General features: G+C 41.8%; 1 protein-coding gene across 2 annotated transcripts in view; it reads right to left on the bottom strand.

Moving 5' to 3' along the window:
• Window positions 1–236: 236 nt before the first annotated feature.
• The window catches only part of LOC121306766 (protein FAM219A), a 39,880-nt gene continuing 12,946 nt past the window's right edge, over window positions 237–27,170 (bottom strand). Inside the window, exons 2-6 of one of the 2 annotated variants that reach the window (XM_041238690.1) lie at window positions 22,914–23,013; window positions 11,837–11,939; window positions 4,954–5,034; window positions 2,396–2,450; window positions 237–880 (exon numbers count right to left, since the gene is read on the bottom strand). In XM_041238690.1, coding sequence (XP_041094624.1) covers window positions 722–880; window positions 2,396–2,450; window positions 4,954–5,034; window positions 11,837–11,939; window positions 22,914–23,013 — 498 coding nt within the window. In that variant the 3' untranslated portion in view covers window positions 237–721. The remainder of the gene's footprint in view (window positions 881–2,395; window positions 2,451–4,953; window positions 5,035–11,836; window positions 11,940–22,913; window positions 23,014–27,170) is intronic. The other variant, XM_041238695.1, reaches the window with a different exon arrangement.

Genomic DNA, 27,170 nt, shown 5'->3' with positions numbered 1-27,170 from the left:
CTGATATATTGTCCATTAAGAGCATTACTGTTTCCATGCTGAATGCTCACCACCTACATTCTGTCATTTTTCACACTGTTGACACTTTGCTGACATTTTTGCATCATTTAATTTTCGGGTTCAAGTTTTTAAATAACTGGTTCTCATTTGACATAAACTGCTTGGGATGAGTGTAAAAAAAAACCCCAAAAACTCTGTAAGCTACTAACAACCAAACAAGCAAGATGGGCCGAATGGCCTCCTCTCGTTCGTAAACTTTTTTATGTTCTTATGTTCCAAAGTGGAAACAAAAGCATGAATATATACATTTCTCACCAAATGCATGAGTGTAAACATTTAGACACTAGTTTCCAAAGATGGTGTGGAAAGGGGAGATGATCTAACAATGTTTATAAACCTCATTCATGTGAACTAGAAGGAGGTGCAGAGCATAAGGTCACTCTGGCTAACCACCAAACCTACTATAAACAAGCCTTTTCTTCTGAACTATTTTGTGGTGTTGTGGATGGGCCACCGGCTCTAGGTTAGGTTCCTCCTGCTCTATAAACACAGATAAGTACATGTCCTACCATAGGAGGAAGCAATGGCTGTTAGTTTGTTTTTGTTTGTTTGGTTTTTTTTTTTTACAAGTGTGCAGCAGTGGTGGGAGCTGCCTGCTCTCTGTCGCCGCATGGTGGCAGAGTGCACTCACTGCAGCCTCCCCCTGCTCTCAGGTGGAGGGTTACTGGATCTGGCAGGCAGTGGAGGAGGTGGCCTGGCAGCACATGCAGGTGGGGTTCACAGACTTGGGGGGGATGAGATCGAGGTCCTCGTCGTCAGGGATCTCGTCTAAACGGTAGCCATCCTTCAGCAGCTGGATGTTCAAGTCTTGGTTAATCTGCTGCAGGCAAGGAAGGGCACGTTAGAGTAGGGGAGTCCAATCACGATCCTGGAGGGCTACTCTACTCCAGGTTTAACAGGTGAAACTATATAATGAACTACTTTAGGGTCTGGATTGAAAGAACAGGGCTAGAACAAAGACCAGGAGTGGAAGGGCCAACCTTTGGCCACTCCTGCAACAGTTGAAAGCAGGGGCACACACAGCGCCCCCTAAAGTCATGTTTTCACCTGCCACTGGTGTGTCATACTTTGGGATCAGTCAGCAATGGTTTGTTTCCTTCAGCAGCAGCACCAGAGGTTTCAGGTAGGATTGCTGCAGGAGGAAGTTACCTGATGCTGAGAACACAGGAGGCTGGGTCTGAACATGTCGGTGAGAGTTGAGAGTTAATAATATTAGATCAGAGAAATATTGGCAGGTGAATTGATTTAGAAACAGTAATTATACAAAAACGTGACACACACCTCCTATCACTGATCTTTGGGTAATGTCGGGTTTCAGACCGGAGTGCAGAGTTTTAAAGAATGGTTTCATGATGCAGATGGAAATGTGGCACATAGCCTTTACTGGGATGTTGCAAATCACAAAATAAATAATTCGGTGGGTTAATCCAGAGCCCCAGATGCAGCTGTGTTGTCTCTAGCTTGATTTGTAACATCACCTAGTGGTATTTCCCTTTTGAAAGATGCACTTGAGAAAATGTATTGTGAATCCAGCCCAAGGTTTTAGTAACATGCTAAATGCAAGATGCCAAGATGTTCCCAAGACACAGCTTTAAACAACAACAACAATTATTAATGGCCAGTGCTTTAAAAAAACAGGCTGCTATGACAAACATTCACAGAACGTGGAATGACTTCTTGCAACAAACACTGTGTCCAATTGGGGCCCATGTTTACATTCACAGTCCAATAAACAACCCTCCCACTAGCAAACACAACTGAGAATACCAGAACTGAATAGGGGCAATCTGAGCCTGTGCTTGCTCACATGCCCTTGTTTAGATCAAGAATAACAAATGTGTGTTCATGAAACAATGAAAAGGGGGTGCTGTTCTCATGAGTTCATTAAACAGTGAAAAGGGGGTGTTGTTCTCACGAGTTCATTAAACAGTGAAAAGGGGGTGCTGTTCTCACGAGTTCATTAAACAGTGAAAAGGGGGTGCTGTTCTCACAAGTTCATTAAACAGTGAAAAGGGGGTGCTGTTCTCACGAGTTCATGAAACAATGAAAAGGGGGTGCTGTTCTCACGAGTTCATTAAACAATGAAAAGGGGGTGCTGTTCTCACGAGTTCATTAAACAGTGAAAAGGGGGTGCTGTTCTCACGAGTTCATTAAACAGTGAAAAGGGGGTGCTGTTCTCACGAGTTCATTAAACAGTGAAAAGGGGGTGCTGTTCTCACAAGTTCATTAAACAGTGAAAAGGGGGTGCTGTTCTCACAAGTTCATTAAACAATGAAAAGGGGAAGTGAATTTAGCCTGCATATTGTGGTCTCAGGTATGTCCACGAGTATCTCACCTCAGCGGAGGAGTATCCTGACGAAGAATATCTGGACATGTCGAAGTCATCGTCACTGAAAGAGAATAACCATCACAGTTAGGCTTTCCTGAGCGTACCCAGGGAACTCTACCCCTCACACCAGCAGTACTCAGCACAGCACTCCATGGGAGCACACCAGCCAGCACAAGAGATGCTGCAATTCATCAACTCATCAATCGTGTATCGCCGATCTTCCATGAAATATGTACTGATCAATGAAATCACCCCAGTGCCCTTTTTGAAGCCTCAGTTATATATGATATTATTGCATTATTGATTAGGGGACTGAGCGCTGATTGCACCTCTACCATGCACTGATAATACAATGTAAGGCAATGGAACATTTCACATGAAAAAAAAAAAGTTTTGAAACATAAACGAAAAAGGACAGTATAAATCTACTGTAACTACAGTGTAACAGTCAATAGACAATACTGGAATACCCTGCTGGCTAAAACCCTACAACCCAGTACAGGAAGAATAATTTGTCTGACACTATATCCTTCAATTAAACAGAGGGAACTTCATAGTGCAGCACTTTGCATTCCTAATCCCAGGAATCTGGGATCTCCTAATTCAGTGCCTGCAGACACAAGAAAGGTATACAGCATCCTGCATTTCCAATCTCGACAGCATGTGTAATGCATGTAGCATCCGTATCCGCAAAGCTACAGCACATTCGATCCTCATCTTCTCATCCAAAAAATGATTTCTCTGCAGGATCATCGGCTCCTGCACCCAATCGCAGTCTGATCATACTAGAGATTCACAGCCTATTGTAATGATACTGCGGTAGAAAACAACAAGCTGTGGGACTTCAGTGTGTTTCTGTCTGCTGCTTTGCTGTAATTTTGCTGAACTTGCTGGTCGACATTTAACCAGATGCTGCAAAGCCTCTTGGATATGTATTACACAACCCTATACTAATCTTAGAGATTACCTCATACTGTAGACAGCAGCTGCAACCAGAAATGTCAGTCCAGTGTTCTCCCGAGACTTTAGGTGAGGGAACCAGTGTGCTCCATACCAGGCTTTCTAACAGACAGGTGTGGCTAATGGTGGTAGCAAATAATTAAAGGTTTGATCTTCCAATTAGACAGCCTCCTTTAATAGCCAGATTTGGTATAGGGCTGGTAGAAAACAGCAAGAGGAGTGTTATTTCTGTAGAGCAGGGGGTCTAGAGAGACCTTTGCAAAGCTAAGGGGAGGCCTGTGTACGAGTGTCAGAGGTCCAGATGGTAATTACCAGTCTCACTGTAATCCCACATTGCTTTGAAACAATGCTACTGCATATGCAAAGAGGCGCACGCCTTCTTATTGAAAGCACTAACCTTTTATCTGCTTCACTTAGAGTCATTATCATGCGAATATACTCTGCAACAGCTGACCATGCTTTAGTACAAAACCCACAATACATTCACTTTTTTCATTATGGCGTCTTGAACATGAATATCAGCTCATCATCTAACTAGGTAAGCTGCTGTGCAATTAAATCATCGTCAAACTCCTGACGGTTAACAAGAACTAAATGTATTGTATCTGGGATACTAAACAAAATTCAACAAATGATAAATATCTGTTCTATTGACTCAAAACTTTACTTAGACACCCTATGACTGGACTGGCGAAAGACAACAATGGGTTTATTGGAGGGTCTAACAATACTTTATTTCAGCTTGATATGGTAACTTTCTCACTTGTTTTTTAAAATACTTGTTTTATTCTTAATCTTTTTGCTGCATTTCCGCTCTTCATAGAATGATTTTCTTTATTTAAAGTTTTCGGGGCATGTTGTTAATGTCATGTGTGCAGCACAAAACCCTTGGTGTATTTTTTTTGTGTGTTTCCGTTGTTCTTGTTCTAAATTTCTTGAAAGCAGCTGTTCATTTCAAGGTACATTTTTACCCATCACTCCTGCTGCATTAAACTGGAACTGAGGTTACAGTATTTCATTTTCTGCTGGTGTTAACATACCGCCTCTGCATTTCCAGTTTGAATATATACTGACACACGTTTTTAAAGGGATAGGCAGCATTTTTGGGGTTAGATGCAACACTGGCCAAAACCAAAGACAGTTGCATATATATATATATTTTTTTTTTGCATTTGCATTTGCGACCATTTTAGTCACAGTCTGGAGCTTACTTTAACAGATGATGCTCAGGTTGCTTGGTTACGATCCCATGAAGCAGCAGTGTCATCTGGGATCAATGAACTCCCTGTTGTTTCTGACCTATTATTGTTCCTTTCCAGTACAGTTTAATATCATTCTTTTACTATTATTGCAAAGCATCTTGGCAGTTTCTTGTGCATTTCCACCAGTTGCAGCTGGATCCATGTATCTTTCTCTCATGAGGTGTGCAGTGTATTGTGCAAAACATTTAACTGAGCTGATTGATGAGTTATTTATCTTTACCTGCATGGATGGGGTTTTCCATCACTTTTTTTTTTTACAGCACAGCATCAATTACCTATGAGAGAAAGCTATTTCTTGCTTGGTTAGCTGCAGTTTAGAAGGCATTCCAAGGTTCTCCTTACCTGTCTGTGTCCAGAGCCACCAGAGGCTTCTCGTCAGGACTCTGGTCAAGCGACGAGTAGCCTTTGTTTGGCACAACCAGCCTGGAAGCAAAGAAAAACTCTTCAGACCGCTTGGACTGTTCATTTCATTTCGAGAACATTTAGAGAAAAATAAACATGTTTTGCATTAGCATTCGTGAACAATACAGTATGAGGAAACTCGGTTGTGGCTCTTTTGGGTCTATTCTCATCCAGGACTAGGGTTAATTAAAAGGGTAACGCGGCTCCAAATGTATTTCTTATTGTCACCATAAAACATTATAAAAATAGCAAGGTGAGAAAGAAATACAATGACAGTGGAAACGACTGACTGTTAAACAAGAACAGAGCTGGTTGATATCAGGTTCTGAACAAAATGACCTAGAAAACTAGAATGTCTGTGCATTTTTATTCTTTACAGGAAAACATTCAGTAGTCATAACTCGGTTCTAAAAGAGAGGAGTCTGTTCTAATGACCTAAACAGTGGCGTTATTGCACTTCTGTTGCCATTTACATTGACTGAACTGAGCCCAAAGGCCGCTATCAAGCAGCAGACAAATACTTCATACATAAACAGTGTGTGTATGTTTGTATATCTTGTCTGTAAATAAAGATGTACCTAAGTTGTATTTAAGTTTGGCAGGGGTGAGGTTAATCCCACGTCTACCACATCCATGTGGGGAAAGTGGCTGGGTCTGGATTGAACACTTGATCATCAATCAAGTCCCGGCCACATGGTATAATGAAAGCCAAAATCCTTTGTTTGAGGAGGAGAGTTCAGTGAAGGCTAATGTGACTATTATTTTTGTGCAGGTCTTGTGTTAACCATTTTATTTTTGGCTGCTGTGCCATTTGTTTGTTTTTGTCCTCCCTGCACCATCACACTCGCCACTCCGATCTCCTGTTCTGTGTGCTTCCTGCCTCCCTGCACTATCACACTTTCCACTCTGATCTGTATTGTGAGCTTCCTGTGCGATCACACTCTCCACTCTGATCTGTATTGTGTGCTTCCTGCGCAATCACACTCTCCACTCTGATCTGTATTGTGTGCTTCCTGCACGATCACACTCTCCACTCTGATCTGTATTGTGTGCTTCCTGCGCGATCACACTCTCCACTCTGATCTGTATTGTGTGCTTCCTGCCTCCCTGCGCTATCACACTTTCCACTCTGATCTGTATTGTGTGCTTCCTGTGCGATCACACTCTCCACTCTGATCTGTATTGTGTGCTTCCTGCCTCCCTACGCTATCACTCTCCACTCTGATCTGTATTGTGTGCTTCCTGCCTCCCTGCACAATCACACTCTCCACTCTGATCTGTATTGTGTGCTTCCTGCGCTATCACACTCTCCACTCTGATCTGTATTGTGTGCCTCCTGCCTCCCTGCACTATCACACTCCACTATGTTCTGTATTGTGTGCTTCCTGCCTCCCTGCGCTATCACACTCTCCACTCTGATCTGTATTGTGTGCTTCCTGCCTCCCTGCACTATCACACTCCACTCTGATCTGTATTGTGTGCTTCCTGCCTCCCTGCGCTATCACACTCTCCACTCTGATCTGAATTGTGTGCTTCCTGCCTCCCTATGCTATCACACTCTCCACTCTGATCTGTATTGTGTGCTTCCTGCCTCCCTGCGCTATCACACTCTCCACTCTGATCTGTATTGTGTGCTTCCTGCCTCCCTGCGCTATCACACTCTCCACTCTGATCTGTATTGTGTGCTTCCTGTGCGCTATCACACTCTCCACTCTGATCTGTATTGTGTGCTTCCTGCCTCCCTGCACAATCACACTCTCCACTCTGATCTGTATTGTGTGCTTCCTGCCTCCCTGCACAATCACACTCTCCACTCTGATCTGTATTGTGTGCTTCCTGCCTCCCTGCGCTATCACACTCTCCACTCTGATCTGTATTGTGTGCTTCCTGCGCGATCATACTCTCCACTCTGATCTGTATTGTGTGCTTCCTGCCTCCCTACGCTATCACACTCTCCACTCTGATCTGTATTGTGTGCTTCCTGCCTCCCTGCACAATCACACTCTCCACTCTGATCTGTATTGTGTGCTTCCTGCCTCCCTGCGCTATCACACTCTCCACTCTGATCTGTACTGTGTGCTTCCTGCGCGATCACACTCTCCACTCTGATCTGTATTGTGTGCTTCCTGTGCGATCACACTCTCCACTCTGATCTGTATTGTGTGCTTCCTGCCTCCCTGCGCTATCACTCTCTCCACTCTGATCTGTATTGTGTGCTTCCTGCCTCCCTGCGCTATCACACTCTCCACTCTGATCTGTATTGTGTGCTTCCTGCGCTATCACACTCTCCACTCTGATCTGTATTGTGTGCCTCCTGCCTCCCTGCACTATCACACTCCACTCTGATCCGTACTATGTGCTTCCTGCCTCCCTGCGCTATCACACTCTCCACTCTGATCTGTACTGTGTGCTTCCTGCGCGATCACACTCTCCACTCTGATCTGTATTGTGTGCTTCCTGTGCGATCACACTCTCCACTCTGATCTGTATTGTGTGCTTCCTGCCTCCCTGCACTATCACTCTCCACTCTGATCTGTATTGTGTGCTCCCTGCCTCCCTGCGCTATCACACTCTCCACTCTGATCTGTATTGTGTGCTTCCTGCCTCCCTAGGCTATCACACTCTCCACTCTGATCTGTATTGTGTGCTTCCTGCGCTATCACATTCTCCACTCTGATCTGTATTGTGTGCTTCCTGCCTCCCTGCGCTATCACACTCTCCACTCTGATCTGTATTGTGTGCTTCCTGCCTCCCTGCGCTATCACACTTTCCACTCTGATCTGTATTGTGTGCTTCCTGCCTCCCTGCACAATCACACTCTCCACTCTGATCTGTATTGTGTGCTTCCTGCCTCCCTGCGCTATCACACTCTCCACTCTGATCTGTATTGTGTGCTTCCTGCCTCCCTGCGCTATCACACTCTCCACTCTGATCTGTATTGTGTGCTTCCTGCGCGATCACACTCTCCACTCTGATCTGTATTGTGTGCTTCCTGCCTCCCTGCACAATCACACTCTCCACTCTGATCTGTACTGTGTGCTTCCTGCGCGATCACACTCTCCACTCTGATCTGTATTGTGTGCTTCCTGTGCGATCACACTCTCCACTCTGATCTGTATTGTGTGCTTCCTGCCTCCCTGCGCTATCACACTCTCCACTCTGATCTGTATTGTGTGCTTCCTGCCTCCCTGCGCTATCACACTCTCCACTCTGATCTGTATTGTGTGCTTCCTGCGCTATCACACTCTCCACTCTGATCTGTATTGTGTGCTTCTTGCTTCCATGCGCTATCACATGCCCCTACAAGATTGTTTTAACTTTCTAAAACCTTCCTAGGGCAAAAAAACTGCATGCTGCTGCTTTGGTGCATTTAGTTCTAAAAACACCTTTAATAGCAGCCAAAGACTTATTTTCATCGTGTTTCTATGTAAACACCATGAATTATTAACTCACTCATTTAAAACACTGATGCAAGTCCCTCTCCAGGATTCATCATCAGAGTTAAAAGGGGCCTGCAGTTGGTTCTCCATGGTTTTATAACTAAAGTTTGATAGACAGAAAGCTAGACTAAACAGTGAGTTTTAGCTTTTTGTTTTCTGTTGGGAGATTTGGCGATCACAAGTACAAGCTTACCCGAAATTATACTAAATCGTCCAAAATGTTCAGAAAGCCAAAAAGAAATGAACAAAATATTAACTGTATTGAAATATTCATAGGATAAACTTTAGGGATGACTCTCCAATGAAAATGCATTTCACTAAAGCCCCAAACCAATAGAGATACATTTTATTATGAGGTGCAGCATTTCAGTATCTCAGGTTTCGGTTTCGATTTCCGTATTCCATGATTTTAAAGTAAAGCATTATCAGAGAGCATTCTAAACTGGGATTTATACAAAGTACACACACATACATACATGCATATATATATCAGCACCCCTGTCACAGATGAGAGGAGGACTTCCATAAACACAACTAGTGATGAACCTAATGATCCTTATGAACCCGGTCAGATGAACCAGCGTAAGAGAGAAAAGAACCTTAACTCCAGGCTTGTGCCCATTAAATGACCAAGAGCTTGTGAGAAAACAGCGTGGGACACAGTAAACACAGATCTCTGTTTTGCGTTGGAAAGGTTAATTGGAACAGTCGAAAAGAAGCTAGATGAATTTGGGGATGCCATCTACGCATATGGAAGCGAGAGGTTTAGAGTTGAAAAAAGGAAGGAGAAAGTACAAACTACTCCTGTAAAGTCTACATGGCAGCAGGATATTGAGCGCTTAGTTAGAGAAAGGATGCAGCTGAGGAAGCAATGGAGGAGAGCAGAACAAAGTCAGAAGGAGACGCTCAATCAGTTACAAAGGGTCATAAAAGATAAGCTTGCAGAGCTGAGCGCCTATGGAAACACTGCAAAAAGAAGGAGCGTGCAAGTACTAACTTTTATAAAAGACCCATTCAAATCTGCAAAGAAGTTATTCATCAGGGCACACTAAATGCAACTAAGGCTGAACTCAGATTCAAAAAGGCAGGAGCCTATGTTGATTCCTTCAGACATCCCACCTATCAATCTACCAGAATACCAAATGGAGGACTGTGCACCTAAGTGGAAAAAAGTAGAGCAAGCTGTGAAAAAGTCAAGGGCGTCATCATCTCCAGGGCCTAATGGAGTTCCGTACAGAGTGCACAAGAGTGCCCCTGGAGTTCTACGAATCCTGTGGAAATTGATGAAAGTGGCATGGGAAAAACTGGTTGTGCCAAGAGCATGGCTCCGAGCAGGTGGAGTCTTTATACCCAAAGAAAAAGATTCTACGAGGATCGGTTAGTTTTGCCCTATTTCCCTGTTAAACGTGGAAGGCAAGATTTTCTTCAACATTGTTGCTCAAAGATTCTGAGCTTACCTATTGAAGAACTGCTTCATTGACACTTCAGTACAGAAAGCTGGTATTCCAGGTTTCCCAGGAAGCTTAGAGCACATCAGTGTGACCTGGCAACAAATTCAAACAGCTAAAAAGGAGAGGAAGGAGCTCCATGTGACATTTCTGGATGTGGCTAATGCATATAGTTCAGTGCCACATGAACTTCTTTGGGCAGCATTTGATTTTTTCAGTGTACCGAGGACAAGAACAAACTTAGTGAAAGCCTACTTCGGAGATTTGCAATTTTGTTTTTCAACTTCAGAATTCACCACTATACGGCAATGTCTAGAAATTGGAATAATGGCAGGATGCACCATTTCTCCACTGGCTTTTACTGGCAGTGAAAGAATTACTAGGGTGTCAGAATAGGTAGTGGAAGGACAGCGCTTGGCTTCTGGAATGCGACTCCCACCAATTAGAGCACACATGGATGACATGACAGTCATGACTACAACAATAGCCTGCACTAATCGGTTACTGGGCAAACTAATCAATAACACTGAATGGGCACTCAAGCCCACTAAGTCAAGGAGCATCTCTATAATTAAAGGTAAAGTAGTGGATAAGAGGTTCTACATTAACAGTGAGGCAATACCAACAGTGTCTGAGGAGCCTGTGAAAAGTCTTGGGAGATGGTATGATGGGGACCTAAAGGACACAGTTTGTGTGGAAGAAGTGAAAGAACAAGCAGTGCAAGGCTTGAAGAGCGTAGACAGCAGCGCTTTATCAGGCAAACTAAAACTGTGGTGCTTTCAGTTTGATCTACTGCCAAGACTTCTGTGGCCACTCACTGTGTATGAGGTTTCCTTGACAACAGTAGTGAAGCTGGAAGCGTTAATCAGTTCATACATCATTGGTAGAGTCACATGATGAATGTGTGAGGGAGTGTGGTAAAGTGGTAAACAGTGTGCAGGTGCAGGAATGATGCGGTGATCAATAACAGACAGATGACGATAATCCAGGTGCAATGGTCTTTTATTTATAATTTAAAGTCCGATAACAAACGGTAAATAATAATGAATTGTAGTACACAAGGCTGGGGTTCAGTCCCAAAACAATAAACACAGTCTTTAATACACCCACAATATACAAACACAGTCACCAGTCCAAAGTGAGTGCTGTAGTGCTCGTGGTGGAAATACAATTTATCGTGAAACAAGTGCAGTGTTGTCCGGGTTTTGTGCTGGCCTGTAGCGACAGCATGTTAGCTGTCTAATAATAACAAACAAGTATAATTAGACACTACACTCATGATAGACAATACGGTTCTCCTTCTGGTTCAGCGTAACCATAACAAAGTACATCCACCTGCTCACACTGCCTGCCCATTCAACCTGCTGATGCTGAAAAACTGACATTGTGTTGTCTTTTCTTTCCCACTCCTGTAAAGCTGGCGCACGTGTCAATTAAATACTGCTGTATGCAGCTGAAAAAACAAAGCAGTGTGCCCTCACTGCAGAGCTGTGTACATGCACGGAATGTGGCCTTGTTAAAACAACCAACATTCCCATTGACAGAGACAACCAATATATCAAGCATCAAACACACAGACTCTGGACTCCCTTGGAAATCTTTCATTTCTCAAAGCCGTCTTCTATTAGTTGCGGTCTTACTTCTTGTTTGCTTTTTCACTCCTCCCCCCTGCTGCTCCTGTGCAGCTCAGTGTTCTTTAAGAAACTCTCTACTTATTGGACTTCTGCAGACGGGCTCATTATTTTGCACCCTGTTGCATTAAAAAAACAAGGTTCTCTCCAGGTTCTACCCAATTAAGGCAGTGCACTTATCCACGAGGACCAGCATACTGCATGTCTAAGAAGAAACAGCCTGCTTACAATACAGATCTCTGAGGTGCAATATGTTTTAACCACCCCTCTGCCTCTGGTGTGAAATAGCGCTGGGTTCTCTTACCGTGTTCTGGCCATGACGTTGTTCTTCTTGGGCTGCTGATTGACTGGGCTTCCCACGTTTCCATTCTTCAGGGACCCCTTTCTGGCCAGCTCTCTCTGTTTCTCTGAAACCACAGAACACACACCAGCGTTACAGCAGGGGGTATAATGACATTAACATACTGGAAATACACAGTGTTATAGAGGTGTGTATTATTTGTATTGTGATACATGCCAAAAGCACAGCTTTTACACAACTACTTGTAAGCACTGTGGAGAATGGTGCGAGGCACGTACCAGAAACCCTTCCCCAATATTGTGGTCAATGAATAAAACCACAGAATTAGGCTGTTCCCCTATACTGAGTTATCATCAATTCTCTCAATCTGCCTTTACGTGACTCTGAGCTAGTCCTGAGAATCCTATGTGCTGGACAGCCTTCCTCATTCCATTCAAATCATGTGACAACGTGCCTTTTCAACCCTGCTAGCCCCAGTGACTCTGCATTCATATAAACAAAGACAGTGGGTGGGACTGGAAGAGTTAATAGGTCACATTGTCACATGATTCAGGCAGAATAAGGAAGACTGTTCAGTCCCAGTGCTTAGAATTCTCCACACAAGCTCAAAGGCTGGGTAAAGGATTTATAGAAAAACTGCAATAACCAAGAACCACTCTGAATGATTGCTAACTACAATGCCATGAAAAAGTATTTGCCCCATCTGATTTTCTGCATTTTTGCATATTTTAACACTGAATGTTATCAGATCTTCAACAAAAATCTACCTATCTATCTTCAACCCTGAGTGAACAAATAACACAAAATGTTGATACTTATTTCATTTATTAATTAAAGAAAGTTATACAACACCCAATGCCCCTGTGTGAAAAAGCAATCACCCCCTTAGACTCAATAACTGGTTTCTCCACCTTTAGCAGCAATAACTGCAACCAAATGCTTCCTGTAGTTATTGATCAGTCTCTCACAGTGCCGTGGAGGAATTGGCCCACTCCTTCATGCAGAACTGCTTCAACTCAGTGACATTTGTGGGTTTTCGAACATAAACTGCTCATTTCAGGTCCTGCCACAACATCTCAATGGGGTTTAGGTCTGGACTTTGACTAGGTCATTCCAAAACCTTAAATTTCTTGTTCTTCAACCATTCTGATGTAGTCTTGCTTGTGTGTTTTGGATCAATGTCTCGCTGCATGACCCAGCTGCGCTTCAGCTTCAGCTGACGGACAGATTGCCTGACATTCTCCTGTAGAATTCTCTGACACAGAGCAGAATTCATGGTTCCTTCAATGATGGCAAGTCGTCCAGGTCCTCATGCAGCAAAGCATTCCCAAATCATGACACTACCACCACCATGCTTGACCGTTGGTATGAGGTTCTTACTGTGGAATGCAGGGTTTGGTTTTTGCCAGACATAACGGGGCTCATGTTGGTCAATAAGTTCCACTTTTGACTCATCTGTCCATAGAACATTGTTCCAGAACTCTTGAGGATCATCCAGGTGCTTTTTGGCAAACTTGAGACAAGCATTCATGTTCCTCTTTGTGAGCAGTGTTTTCCGTCTTGCTGCTCTGCCATGAATCCCATTTTTGCCCAGAGTCTTTCTGATGGTGGAGTCATGAACACTGACCTTAGCCGAGGCAAGAGAGGCCTGCAGGATGTTGTTCTGGAGTTCTTTGTGACTTCCTGGATGATTTTACGCCTTGCTCTTGGAGAGATTTTGGCAGGACGGCCACTCCTGGAAAGATTCAATACTGTCCCAAACTTTCTCCATTTGGACAATATGACTCTGACTGTGGTTTGATGAAGCACCAGAGCCTAGAAATGGCTTTGTAACCCTTTCCAGACATAGGCATCAACAATTCTTCAGGAATTTCTTTTGATCATGGCATGATGTGCCTCTAGAACCTGTGTGCTGACAACTTCACTCTGATGGTAAGGGCCAAAGTTAGTCAGATTTATATTGGGCAGGGCTGATTGTTAACCATAGTATTCAAACAGCTGACCCTAATTATCCCTTTAATTGGGTTGAGTTAACTAGGTGGGCATTAACTTTTTCACACCTGAAGATTGCATGTTTGATTACATTGCACACCAAATAAATGAAAGCAGCACCAAACTTTGGTGTCATTTTTTCTCTCAGACTCCCTCTATATACTACTACAATCAAACAAAAAGATCTGACCAAATTCAATAGGAAAAACTTAAAAATGCAAAAAATCAGGCAGGGGGCAAATACTTTTTCACGGCACTGTACATACAATAGTAAGATGAGTATAAAAACAATGAGTGTGAAGCAACTCACTCTTTATTTTTCCCAAACAAAGGTAACAACAAACTAGCAGTGAGACGCAGACATATTAACTGCAGTTTTCCCATCCAAAGCTTGCAAAGTATTTCTCAAGACACCGCTCACTTCTGACGTTCACTGAGAAAACAAACTTACATATCACTTGTGATGAAAGCCGTATTCCCGATACTGGAAAGAAACCACAGCATGCAATAAAACCTGTGCAGCACTGTACAGTGATTGCGTCTCAGAGAGTGTAAGACTTTGGTCATAATGCTGCCTTAAGAAAGCAGAGTTGGGTAAACATTATCATTGTGTGTCTGGCACAGCTTACTGCCTCAACTTGAACAAATTATTCTAGCCGTGTACCATACACACACTAACACAAGTCACAGGCGCAGGCACACAGACACATTTCAGAGCCACATTAAACACTTGTTGCTGTATGTTGTCAAGGCTGTTGTGTTGACAGCTGGGAGAGGCTCAGTCCTCATTACTGAGTGGGGTGACACCAGTAAACAGCTTGAATGCCTGCCAGCCCAGGCAGGAAGAAGGGATCTGGGAAACGAGTACCATGGGCCGTCTCCTTCACCCTGTGCATGAAAAGCAGCGTCTCTCACTGCCCTGCTGTGTGAAGAGAAAACAAGCAATGCAGCTACTTCAGTGAAAAGTGGCTATTACTGTTCACTACAATCCAGGCTCTATCTGTAAAGCTTTAGCTTAGTTCCTTCAAGTCTGTTTTGATCAAAATAAATGCAGCTTGATATTCTAGACTGCTGTCACTGATCACTTGATGCAGTTACACACACAGCAGCCCATACGGACCATCACATGCAACGCGATACATATTGTTATCACGACCTGCATATCATGATATATATCGGATGGGGACCTGTGTACCGTGATCTGAATCATGCTCAGTGTATCGTTACATCCCTAATAGTCAAAGCCTCACTTTTCATACAGCACACTAAACTCACCTATGTGCTGCTCTCCAGTATACATCGGGCTTTGCTTTGCATGCATGTTCTATACCAGGTATCCCTTGTTTACTGTCTGAAGTGTACTATCCTGTCAGTCAAAGGCTCAACTCTAATTGCTCCAGTAAATAAGCAATCCTGTGACCCGCAACACTGATGCAGTTGAGCTGTGGTAGAGTGTTTGACTGCCTGCCAATGAGAAGTGGGAACACTGTGGGGTGTTTGACTCTGTGCTCTGCATGCAAAGCAGAGTCCCCAGCATAAATATCTTTATTACTCATTAAAAAGTTATGAAAGAAACCCACTTTTATTCCTTGGAGAAATTAGAGTGCCATGATAAAACTGAAAGCATAAAGCATAAGGAATTCTAAACTCTAAATTACCCGTAAATTTGCACAGTAATTCTGCATGTATTCTGTACTTTTCCCATGGTTACAGCATACAGTATTTTGCATTTACCATAGCTTACCATGTTTTTTAAAATATTCTTTACTTTACCTCTCTGGGCTTTACAATACTTACCTACTTACACTTTATTACATTCTGTTATACTTTATTACAGGCGTGGAAATATGACTCCTATTGCATAGCGGTTTGATCCATTCCTGGTTTTACTACGAGTTTAATAAGACACACCTGAGCTTGTTACCTACACAATGTGGGTAATCAAGCTCATAGTAAAACCTGGAATGAGTTACTATGCAACAAGTCTTATTTCCATCCCTGTACCATGGGGAACTTTTACAAGGGCTGTAAGACAGCTTTGGGTTCAGCTTGATGACTGTCAGATTGCCCCAGATCTTATTCAGTCCTGTGATACAGTACAATGCAATCTGTGATTCCAGTTTAGCAGTCCAGCTAGTCTTTGGAATACTGTAACAGGGGCAATGTTACATTATCTCATATTGTAAGCCTTATCCACGCAGAAGTATTGAAAGTGACATGCTTAAACACTGGTATGTGAACAACATAACTCCATCCATTCAGTCAAATAAAAAAACTCACATATTTCACTTCTAGAAAGGTTTTAGTAACAGCAAACAGTTTAAACAAACAAAAAAAAAAAACCCTTCACGTTGCAAACCCTGTGGGAGTCTGTTAACACGCAGCACTGTAGCTCCACGTCAGGCCAGCAAATTGCTTTCCAATTCGATGTTGGTTTCTGACTTGCACCATTCACTGTAGGATTAATGTGCAGAACAAACATTCTGATAAAACGTATAAATACTGCCGACTCTTGTTGGAGACTTAGTTATTAGACAGTGTCAGCGTTACATTTTTAGTTATTAGACAGTGTCAGCGTTACATTTTTAGTTATTAGACAGTGTCAGCGTTACATTTTTAGTTATTAGACAGTGTCAGCGTCACATTTTTAGTTATTAGACAGTGTCAGCGTTACATTTTTAGTTATTAGACAGTGTCAGCTTTACATTTTTAGTTATTAGACAGTGTCAGCGTTACATTTTTAGTTATTAGACAGTGTCAGCGTTACATTTTTAGTTATTAGACAGTGTCAGCGTTACATTTTTAGTTATTAGACAGTGTCAGCGTTACATTTTTAGTTATTAGACAGTGTCAGCGTTACATTTTTAGTTATTAGACAGTGTCAGCGTTACATTTTTAGTTATTAGACAGTGTCAGCGTTACATTTTTAGTTATTAGACAGTGTCAGCGTTACATTTTTAGTTATTAGACAGTGTCAGCGTTACATTTTTAGTTATTAGACAGTGTCAGCGTTACATTTTTAGTTATTAGACAGTGTCAGCGTTACATTTTTAGTTATCAGACAGTGTCAGCGTCACATTTTTAGTTATCAGACATTGTCAGCGTCACATTTTTAGTTATCAGACAGTGTCAGCGTCACATTTTTAGTTATTAGACAGTGTCAGCGTTACATTTTTAGTTATTAGACAGTGTCAGCGTTACATTTTTAGTATTAGACAGTGTCAGCGTTACATTTTTAGTTATTAGACAGTGTCAGCGTTACATTTTTAGTTATTAGACAGTGTCAGCGTCACATTTTTAGTTATTAGACAGTGTCAGCGTCACATTTTTAGTTATTAGACAGTGTCAGCGTTACATTTTTTTTTGGAAGACAGAATATTGGTTTGGGTTTTAGAACTCTAAATACTTTTTTTATTTTTTATTTAAATTACTTTTCAGTATCTAACTACTGGAAAGTCCAAGCCTTTTTGATGACCACACTTCTGGAGGATATTATTATTATTATTATTATTATTATTATTATTATTATTATTATTATTATTAATTTCTTAGCAGATGCCCTTATTCAGGATGACTTACAGTTGTTACAAAGCATCACATTACAGACAAGACCAGTTACAAAATACATATAAACACAGTAAATTATTACGTTTGAGAGAGATTACGACTAAGAGCAGTTGAATTTAATATTTGGTTATAAAAGTAAATTCCATTAAGAGCAAGTAGTCAGTACAATAAATGGATAAGAATGATTTCAAATAAGAGCAATTACAAAAAAACGTGAATATGTGAATGTATCTGTACTCTGAGTGCAGATCCATAGATCTACAGCCAAGCTTGGCTGTTTAATAATTAACCAGAATGCCATTGAGTCAATATGCAATTACAACATAATACAAAAACATATGGGCAGCCTCATAATTAGTTTATAGTGGATGGATTTTCTAAACATGCATTAGTAGTAAACTGAATTGAGGCTTTTACACGTGTCTCTTACACTGTACCAGAGTATGCAGTGTATTCAAATGGTTTGTTTTTTTTGTTTTTTTTTGCTTGTTTGGTTGTTAAGAACATAAGAACATAAGAAAGTTTACAAACGAGAGGAGGCCATTCGGCCCATCTTGCTCGTTTGGTTGTTAGTAGCTTATTGATCCCAAAATCTCATCAAGCAGCTTCTTGAAGGATCCCAGGGTGTCGGCTTCAACAACATTACTGGGGAGTTGATTCCAGACCCTCACGATTCTCTGTGTGAAAAAGTGTCTCCTATTTTCTGTTCTGAATGCCCCTTTTTCTAAACTCCATTTGTGACCCCTGGTCCTTGTTTCTTTTTTCAGGCTGAAAAAGTCCCTTGGGTCGACACTGTCAATACCTTTTAGAATTTTGAATGCTTGAATTAGGTCGCCACGTAGTCTTCTTTGTTCAAGACTGAACAGATTCAATTCTTTTAGCCTGTCTGCATATGACATGCCTTTTAAGCCCGGAATAATTCTGGTCGCTCTTCTTTGCACTCTTTCTAGAGCAGCAATATCTTTTTTATAGCGAGGTGACCAGAACTGCACACAATATTCAAGATGAGGTCTTACTAATGCATTGTACAGTTTTAACATTACTTCCCTTGATTTAAATTCAACACTTTTCACAATGTATCCGAGCATCTTGTTAGCCTTTTTTATAGCTTCCCCACATTGCCTAGATGAAGACATTTCTGAGTCAACAAAAACTCCTAGGTCTTTTTCATAGATTCCTTCTCCAATTTCAATATCTCCCATATGATATTTATAATGTACATTTTTATTTCCTGCGTGCAGTACCTTACACTTTTCTCTATTAAATGTCATTTGCCATGTGTCTGCCCAGTTCTGAATCTTGTCTAGATCATTTTGAATGACCTTTGCTGCTGCAACAGTGTTTGCCACTCCTCCTACTTTTGTGACGTCTGCAAATTTAACAAGTTTGCTTACTATACCAGAATCTAAATCATTAATGTAGATTAGGAATAGCAGAGGACCTAATACTGATCCCTGTGGTACTCCGCTGGTTACCACACTCCATTCTGAGGTTTTTCCTCTAATCAGTACTTTCTGTTTTCTACATGTTAACCACTCCCTAATCCATGTACATGTGTTTCCTTGAATCCCAACTGCGTTCAGTTTGAGAATTAATCTTTTGTGCGGGACTTTGTCAAAAGCTTTCTGGAAATCTAAATAAACCATATCATATGCTTTGCAATTATCCATTATCGATGTTGCATCCTCAAAAAAATCAAGCAAGTTAGTTAGGCACGATCTCCCTTTCCTAAAACCATGTTGACTGTCTCCCAGTACCCTGTTACCATATAGGTAATTTTCCATTTTGGATCTTATTATAGTTTCCATAAGTTTGCATATAATAGAAGTCAGGCTTACTGGTCTGTAGTTACCTGGTTCAGTTTTGTTTCCCTTTTTGTGGATCGGTATTACGTTTGCAATTTTCCAGTCTGTCGGTACAACCCCTGTGTCAAGAGACTGCTGCATGATCTTGGTTAGCGGTTTGTAAATTACTTCTTTCATTTCTTTGAGTACTACTGGGAGGATCTCATCCGGCCCAGGGGATTTGTTTATTTTAAGAGCTCCTAGTCCCTTTAACACTTCTGCCTCAGTTATGCTAAAGTTATTTAAAACTGGATAGGAACTGGATGACATGTGGGGCATGTTGTCAGTATCTTCCTTTGTAAAAACTTGTGAAAAGTAATCATTTAACATATTTGCTATTTTTTTTTCTTCCTCTACGATTTTGCCATTTGTATCTCTTAAACATTTAATCTCCTCTTTGAATGTTCTCTTGCTGTTGTAATATTGGAAAAACATTTTGGAATTGGTTTTAGCTCCCTTAGCAATGTTCATTTCTATTTCTCTCTTGGCCTTTCTAACTTCCTTTTTGACTTGCATTTGCAGTTCTGTGTACTCTTTCTGTGTACTTTCTTTTTGGTCCTTTTTTAATGCTCTGTAAAGTGCCTTTTTTCGCTGAATATTTTTTTTAATTGATCTATTAAACCATTTTGGCAATTTAGTTTTACATTTAGATTTGTCTACTTTAGGGATATAATTGTTTTGCGCCTCTAGTACTACGTTTTTGAAGAACAACCATCCTTCTTCTGTGGGTGTTTTCTCTATTTTACTCCAATCTACTTCTGTTAGTCTCTGTTTCATGCCTTCATAGTTTGCTTTTCTAAAATTGTAAACCTTAGCTTTAGTCTTTACTTTTGAGGATTTAAAAAACACTTCAAATGAGACCATGTTGTGGTCTGAGTTTGCCAGTGGTTCTCTGACCTCTGTTTTAGTTATTCTATCTTCGTTATTTGAAAAGACTAAATCAAGGCATGCCTCCCCTCTAGTGGGTGCCTTCACAAATTGTGTTAGGAAGCAGTCATTTGTCATTTCCACCATTTCTATTTCATCCTTCGCGCTACCCACCGGGTTTTCCCATTTTATTTGGGGGAAGTTGAAATCCCCCATTAGTATGGCTTCTCCTTTGCTACACACATTTCTAATGTCATTGTATAACAGATTATTGTGCTCACCGTCTGAATCTGGCGGTCTATAGCATGCTCCTATTATTATGCCCTTTTGAATTTTTGTCTGTTATTCTGACCCATATTGATTCGGTTTTATTTTCTTTGTCCAGGTTTAACACCTGGGCTTCAAGACTGTTTCTTATGTATAGCGCTACCCCTCCTCCTCTTCTGTCCTGCCTGTCTTTCCTATACAGTGTATACCCACAAATATTATATTCGTCCCCATCACTCTCAGATAACCACGTTTCTGTAACACCTATCACATCATAGTTACCTGTTAGTGCAGTAGCTTCAAGTTCTAGAATTTTGTTTCTGATACTTCTAGCATTTAGATAAACACATTTAATGGTTGTCTTACCTGAGTTGTTGTTCTTGTTTTGATGCGGTCTCCCTTCTGTTTTTTTGTTGATTTCTCCCCCCTTCCTTTCTAGTTTAAATGCTTCCGAACCTGCTCGAGGATCTTTTCTCCAAGTAGACTAGTTCCCTTGTTATTTAAATGCAGTCCATCCCGTCTATACAGATAGTCCTCGTTGTAGAAAGTGGTCCAATGATCAAGATAGGTGAAGCCTTCCCGTGTGCACCACGTCTTCAACCATGCGTTTTGATTAATTATTTCCAGCTGTCCATATGGTCCTTTGCAAGGTGCGGGTAGTATACCAGAAAATACCACAGTTTTGGTTTTCTCTTTTAATTTCCTTCCTAGCTCTCTGAATTTGTTTTGCAGGGATTTTGGTCTGTCTCTTCCAATGTTGTTTGTACCGATGTGGACGACTACTACCGGGTCGTCTCCTGTTCGTTCTAGGAGCCTGTCCACGTTTTCAGTGATGTGCTTGACCGAGGCTCCCGGAAGGCAGCACACTGTTGTAGTAAGGGGGTCCAAACTGCGAACTGAACTTGCTGTGTTTCTCAATATGGAGTCCCCAACAATCATGACCTCCCTTCTTTTTGCTGTCTGGTCACCACTGTCAATGGGGTCCTGGATGTTGTTCCTTTCATTCTCTTGTTGTTGGTTCTGCTGTAGTAGCTTATTGATCCCAGAATCTCATCAAGCAGCTTCTTGAAGGATCCCAGGGTGTCGGCTTCAACAACATTACTGGGGAGTTGATTCCAGACCCTCACGATTCTCTGTGTGAAAAAGTGCCTCCTATTTTCTGTTTTGAATGCTCCTTTGTCTAATCTCCATTTGTGACCCCTGGTTTCTTTTTTCAGGTCGAAAAAGTCCCCTGGGTGGACACTGTCAACAACTTTCAGAGGTGACGATGTGTGTCAGGTGCTGCTCTAGTTCTACACACAATAAGCCGCGTGAGAGCTGTGCTATTCAGGAGTGAATCGTGACTCCACAAGCTGCAGGATCGTGGGTGCCTGTGCGATCCGCTTGTCTCTAAGGCAGTGAGTGCCTTGAGCAGCGTGGCCATCGTGACACGTCTCTCAGGAGTCCCTCGAACGGCAACGTTTGCATGAAACCAGCACAACTCCGGGCGTGACAATCTTTCCATGCTGCCAAATACATACAGAATATCATATAGGGAAGATGCTGTGCAGTAGAAGCTGACATCAACTGAGGAGGACGCACTGACCTTGAAAATTAAATCAGTTTGTATCTTACACAGCACCCAATGCCATAGTATCATTTATTTCTACAGTTAAATCAGAAGAATTAAACAGTACAGACAATTTTAATGTGATGAAATTTCCATCTGTTACAAACGATGCAAGATTACTATTCTGTTTTACTCTTGTTCAGATAAAATCACCTATCTCAAGCCCTGTCACTGAGGTCAGATGGTACCACTGACAACCCCTTCACATACAGTACAGCACAGCATGCAAATAGCAGTGTTCCAGCACACAGTGCCTCGCTAGGCACATGCTTGTCACCTCCACAGCAGTGGTTAGTATTCTAGCAGTGACTGGCGAGTAACAAGCTCTGTCAACTCTGAAAGGATGGCTTTTTATTCCCAGCATGGCAGTAACACACACTTCAGATCTTGGTGCTGTGTGTGTTGCATCAGAACTGTTTTCAAGTGCCAGCTCCCACATTGCTGCCTTTGCTTATTTATTCAGAAAGAGTTTCTCAAAAACAGCCAGACACAGACAGTATTTCTGATTGCGGCTCCTCAGCTGCTGATAGCAGGGCGGCATGTTCCCAGACAGCACCACTACAAGCTTACACTGACCCTTCTCTATCAGACCTGAGTTCACACTCAATAATCTTGGCTAATGTTATCCTAGTTAAGGTGACAGAAGATTAATTGAGTCTGTAAAACCAGCCATCAACTGTAAGATTCCTAAGTAATTCTAAAAGAAAAATTTCCATAAGACCAACAATCATGCAGCTGTCCTGTTGGAAATGTGTTGAGGTGCATGGTGCAGTCTCACATCATGCAGCTGTCCTGTTGGAAATGTGTTGAGGTGCATGGTGCAGTCTCACATCATGCAGCTGTCCTGTTGGGAATGTGTTGAGGTGCATGGTGCAGTCTCACATCATGCAGCTGTCCTGTTGGGAATGTGTTGAGGTGCATGGTGCAGACTTACCTATTTTCATCTGCAGCGGGGAGGGCTTGTAATTTATGGCCACGGTCTCCCCCTCTCGTGTGTCTGAATCACCCTCAGAGATGGAAGAGGCTGCCGGGTCCTGTTTGAAAACACATCAATAACAGAGCCAGGTTAATATGGTGTGTTCAGTGGGAACATGTCCTGCGGGGGGGGGAGAGTGCTGGGAGACAGCCCTGCTTATGAGAAAGGGGCTGGGGGAACGTGCCGAGTATCAGTTTCACACAAAGTGAATTCGCAATAATATAATTTCTCAGGTCTGGTTTCAATGGTACAATAAGCTCACTGAATACTGTAGTCACTTCAGTACCTTAAACAGAGCTGTGTTTTGAAGCAAGTGCAAAGACACATTTCTGAAAAGACAAACATATATCAAGCATCAAAAGAAATGTATCAGTTATATTTGAGCATCAAAAGAAACTTGTCACTTATATTTGTATAAAATTCACTAGATGTGATTGAAAAATGACAAACTCTGTTTTAAAGCAGTGGCTTTTTATTGTGCAGATTAACAAATGACATCACGAAGATGCTGCAAATTGATCTGTCGATCTTGGGCAGGTGTTGTGACTCTTGGTCTCCCAGTTCGTGGGCTGTCATTTACAGAGTGTGTTTGGTCATACAGTCTCGGCAGGTTTAAAACTGCTGGCTGTGAGCATCCAAAACGGAGAACCACAGTACGCTGCCCTAGTCCAGCCTCCAACATGCCGATCGCACGAAGGCGCTGCTCTCTTAACAGATGTGGCACGTTGTTTTTTTTTCTGTGAATTTCTTTATTGCTTTTATTCAAGCTTGCAATTCAACAGCTGAAATCACTCCATATCCAGTGTCCAATCAACTGTCTCACTAACTAGGTGATTCAGTACATATGCTTCAGTCACAGTCCCTCAAGCGTGTCACGGTCAAGGATGAATGATCGAGTGATTAAAAAGAAACCAAAACATTTTGTCAGCGTCCATCATTTATAAACCTTTTTTTTTTCTTCTAAAATAAATGTGTTAAATTTATTTTGATGCCTGGTATATATTTTGACAGTATCGCTACCTACAGTACACAGATAAAAGAGGATAAAGAAGGGAATGCATCTGCTCTGTCATTGGCTCCTTTGTGTAGTGGTTAAGACACAGGGCTGGGAAGGACTAGGTACAGAGTTTGCGCCCCGATCTCAGGCTATGAATTCAGGGTGCTTTGTCCTGTTGGTCACACTTTGGAGTTCAGAACAGTAGCGCTATAAGGTCACTTCAGTACCAGTAAAACTACTTTTATTAGTTTCAGAAAACTCAGCTTTGCACTGAATGTGTAAATTAGAAGAAAGCATGTTTAATCAGACAGATGTGCTTTGCTTATTTGTGGATGCTCTGTTTACTCCAGAGCAAGGTCCGTGCAATCGAGAAGGGATTAAAAGAACACTCACTACTTCCCTTGAAGAAGCATTGCTCTCTGTTTCAGCTCAAAAGTGAAGGATATTCTGGCTTCAACGCTTGCACTTAGAGGACATTTCACTGTGATTTAAAAACTCACCAAAAGCATTTTATTTCTAAAAGCTGCTGCTGCAGATGGTTAAATTTTGTCATGACAGGGAGCCAAATGCATCTAACGCTCAGAAACAATGAGGCAATAAAGAAATAAATCTTGATGAACCGGTCTTGCGATGATCTACGCAGTTGAAGGGGCTCGGAACTGTACCCCTGCTGCCATACCAGATCAAACAATAAAGTGGTACCACTTGAAAACACTCAATCTGAAGCACTTCAATTTCAAAACGTGGTATTAAAGCTGGATTTATACACAGTCAAGTGCCAGCCGCCATACTGCTACTGCACCTTTACTTATTTATTCAGAGACAGTTTCTCAATAGCAGCCAAACTGAGAGACAGTACTTAGTAAAGTGGCTCCTGCAGCTGCTACAGTACAAGCACAGTACCATGTTTCCCAACTAGCATCACAGCAAGCTTACCCACATAAAAGTTTATCACAGTATTTTTGCAGTTTTACCATGCTTTTCCCATTGCATACGGTATACTATGCATTTACCATAGTTTACCCTGGATTGCCATGTTGTGAGGACGGGGTTCATTCAGAGCCTCATACACAACATTTCACTGCAGGAGTCTTCAAACCAACTGTATTTCATCAATAACCCACTGTTGAGGTGAGAATAATAATAAAACAGCAAGCGTCTGACAAGAATAGGACATTTCCCTAGCAGGTACAAAAGCATAAAACTCATTGTTGTCATTGTATTATTTTTTAATTTATTTTTGTAAAGGATGAGTTGATAGTGCTAAACAGGCCCTGAACTGAACACTGATTGTGAAACAGTGTTATCTTTATTTGGAATATCTGCTGAACATTGATTGTGAGAGAGCGTCATCTTTATTTGGAACACCTGCTGGGAATGGAAGGTTTATTTTCTTATCAGACAACACAAGAAATGCAGAGGGACTCAGCAGGGCAGTGTTGCTGCAGGGACATATCCCACCCCTCAGACTCATAAGGGCATGAATTGAATTAGCCAGACTGAATTAAAACGGTAATTAGGCAATAGAACCTTGACTAGAGGGCATTACATTCTAGTAAGAGCAGACAAGGTCAACTACAAAGTTAATGCAAGATAATCAGAGTTTAATATGATTAGAAACTGGTAAACGGTGCCTTTAGCGTTATGGCAAACATTTTAAATCTCCAATTTACAAATTGATTTGCCTTTTCAATGTTTTGTGTTCCATGGTCTGGGATGGATGCCTGTAGTTGAATAAGGAAGACAAGAGGCCAATAGTCAAAGAAGGGAATATAAAACTTGAATTGTATTTTGACAGATAATCCCTCTCCATCTTTGATCCTCCCAACCGTGTGCAAACCTCCTCTAGGGATAAACTCATCATTAAACCCTCCATGTCAATACCCTTTCTAATATTAGTCGAGCTGCACAGAGTTCCCTCTTCCTATCCAAATACCCAATTTACTCTCTGAAAATGGGAATTTACAACTTGCGGTATCATAAGGAAAACACATTTGCAATTTATCATATATTACAATAACAACATGTTCCATTACCCTGGCTTTCCAGCAACCATAGCCTTCAGCCTAACGAGAATAAGATGAGGCATTACAGTAAAAAACATTAAGCACACGCCACTTGAAGAGCAAACTGTTAGGTATCAAATGATAATAAACTACTTTGGGGTCTGGGTGGGGGTTTAATTGATTCAATTAAACAAAGTACACCAGGGTTAGAACAAAGACCAGGAGTAGAAGGGTCAACTTTGGAGGCAGCCTTTTTTCCCATCAAAATATGCAGGCCAAATATTATAGGTGTTAGCTCTAATGTTTACATCAGTGGTACTCAACTCTGGTCCTCAGGATCTATTCCAGTTCTGGTTTTTATTCTAACCAAGACCTAAATTAGTTAATTGCCTCTTAGCAGTTTTAATTAGCTACATCAGAACCTGCTTGGAGTGAAAACCTGGACTGGATTAGATCTCAAGGGCCAGAGTTCAATGCCACTGGTTTACACACTAGTGAGTGTACATTGTGGGCCAATTTATTACATATTTAATATGTATTTCCCATATACAATTACATGTTGATCACATTGTACACAAATTCAAGTTGCAGTAAAAAAAAAAAAAAAAAAAAAAAAAAAAAGATTGGTTCCAAACATTCAAGTCCCATACAGACTGGAGAGCAGCACTGCCTATTGCTAGAGTCCTATACAGACTGGAGAGCAGCACTGCCTATTGCTAGAGTCCTATACAGACTGGAGAGCAGCACTGCCTATTGCTAGAGTCCTATACAGACTGGAGAGCAGCACTGCCTATTGCTAGAGTCCTATGCAGACTGGAGAGCAGCACTGCCTATTACTAGAGTCCTATACAGACAGGAGAGCAGCACTGCCTATTGCTAGAGTCCTATACAGACTGGAGAGCAGCACTGCCTATTGCTAGAGTCCCATACAGACTGGAGAGCTGCATTGCTGCCTATTGCTAGAGTCCTATACAGACTGGAGAGCAGCACTGCCTATTGCTAGAGTCCCATACAGACTGGAGAGCAGCACTGCCTATTGCTAGAGTCCCATACAGACTGGAGAGCAGCACTGCCTATTGCTAGAGTCCCATACAGACTGGAGAGCAGCACTGCCTATTACTAGAGTCCCATACAGACTGGAGAGCAGCAGTGCCTATTGCTAGAGTCCCATACAGACTGGAGAGCAGCACTGCCTATTGCTAGAGTCCCATA

This window comes from Polyodon spathula, chromosome 2, assembly GCF_017654505.1.
Source record: "Polyodon spathula isolate WHYD16114869_AA chromosome 2, ASM1765450v1, whole genome shotgun sequence".
NCBI classification, from domain to species: domain Eukaryota; kingdom Metazoa; phylum Chordata; class Actinopteri; order Acipenseriformes; family Polyodontidae; genus Polyodon; species Polyodon spathula.
The sequence above is the reverse complement of the archived record's forward strand: the minus strand, read 5'-3'. Positions and strand labels throughout refer to the sequence as shown.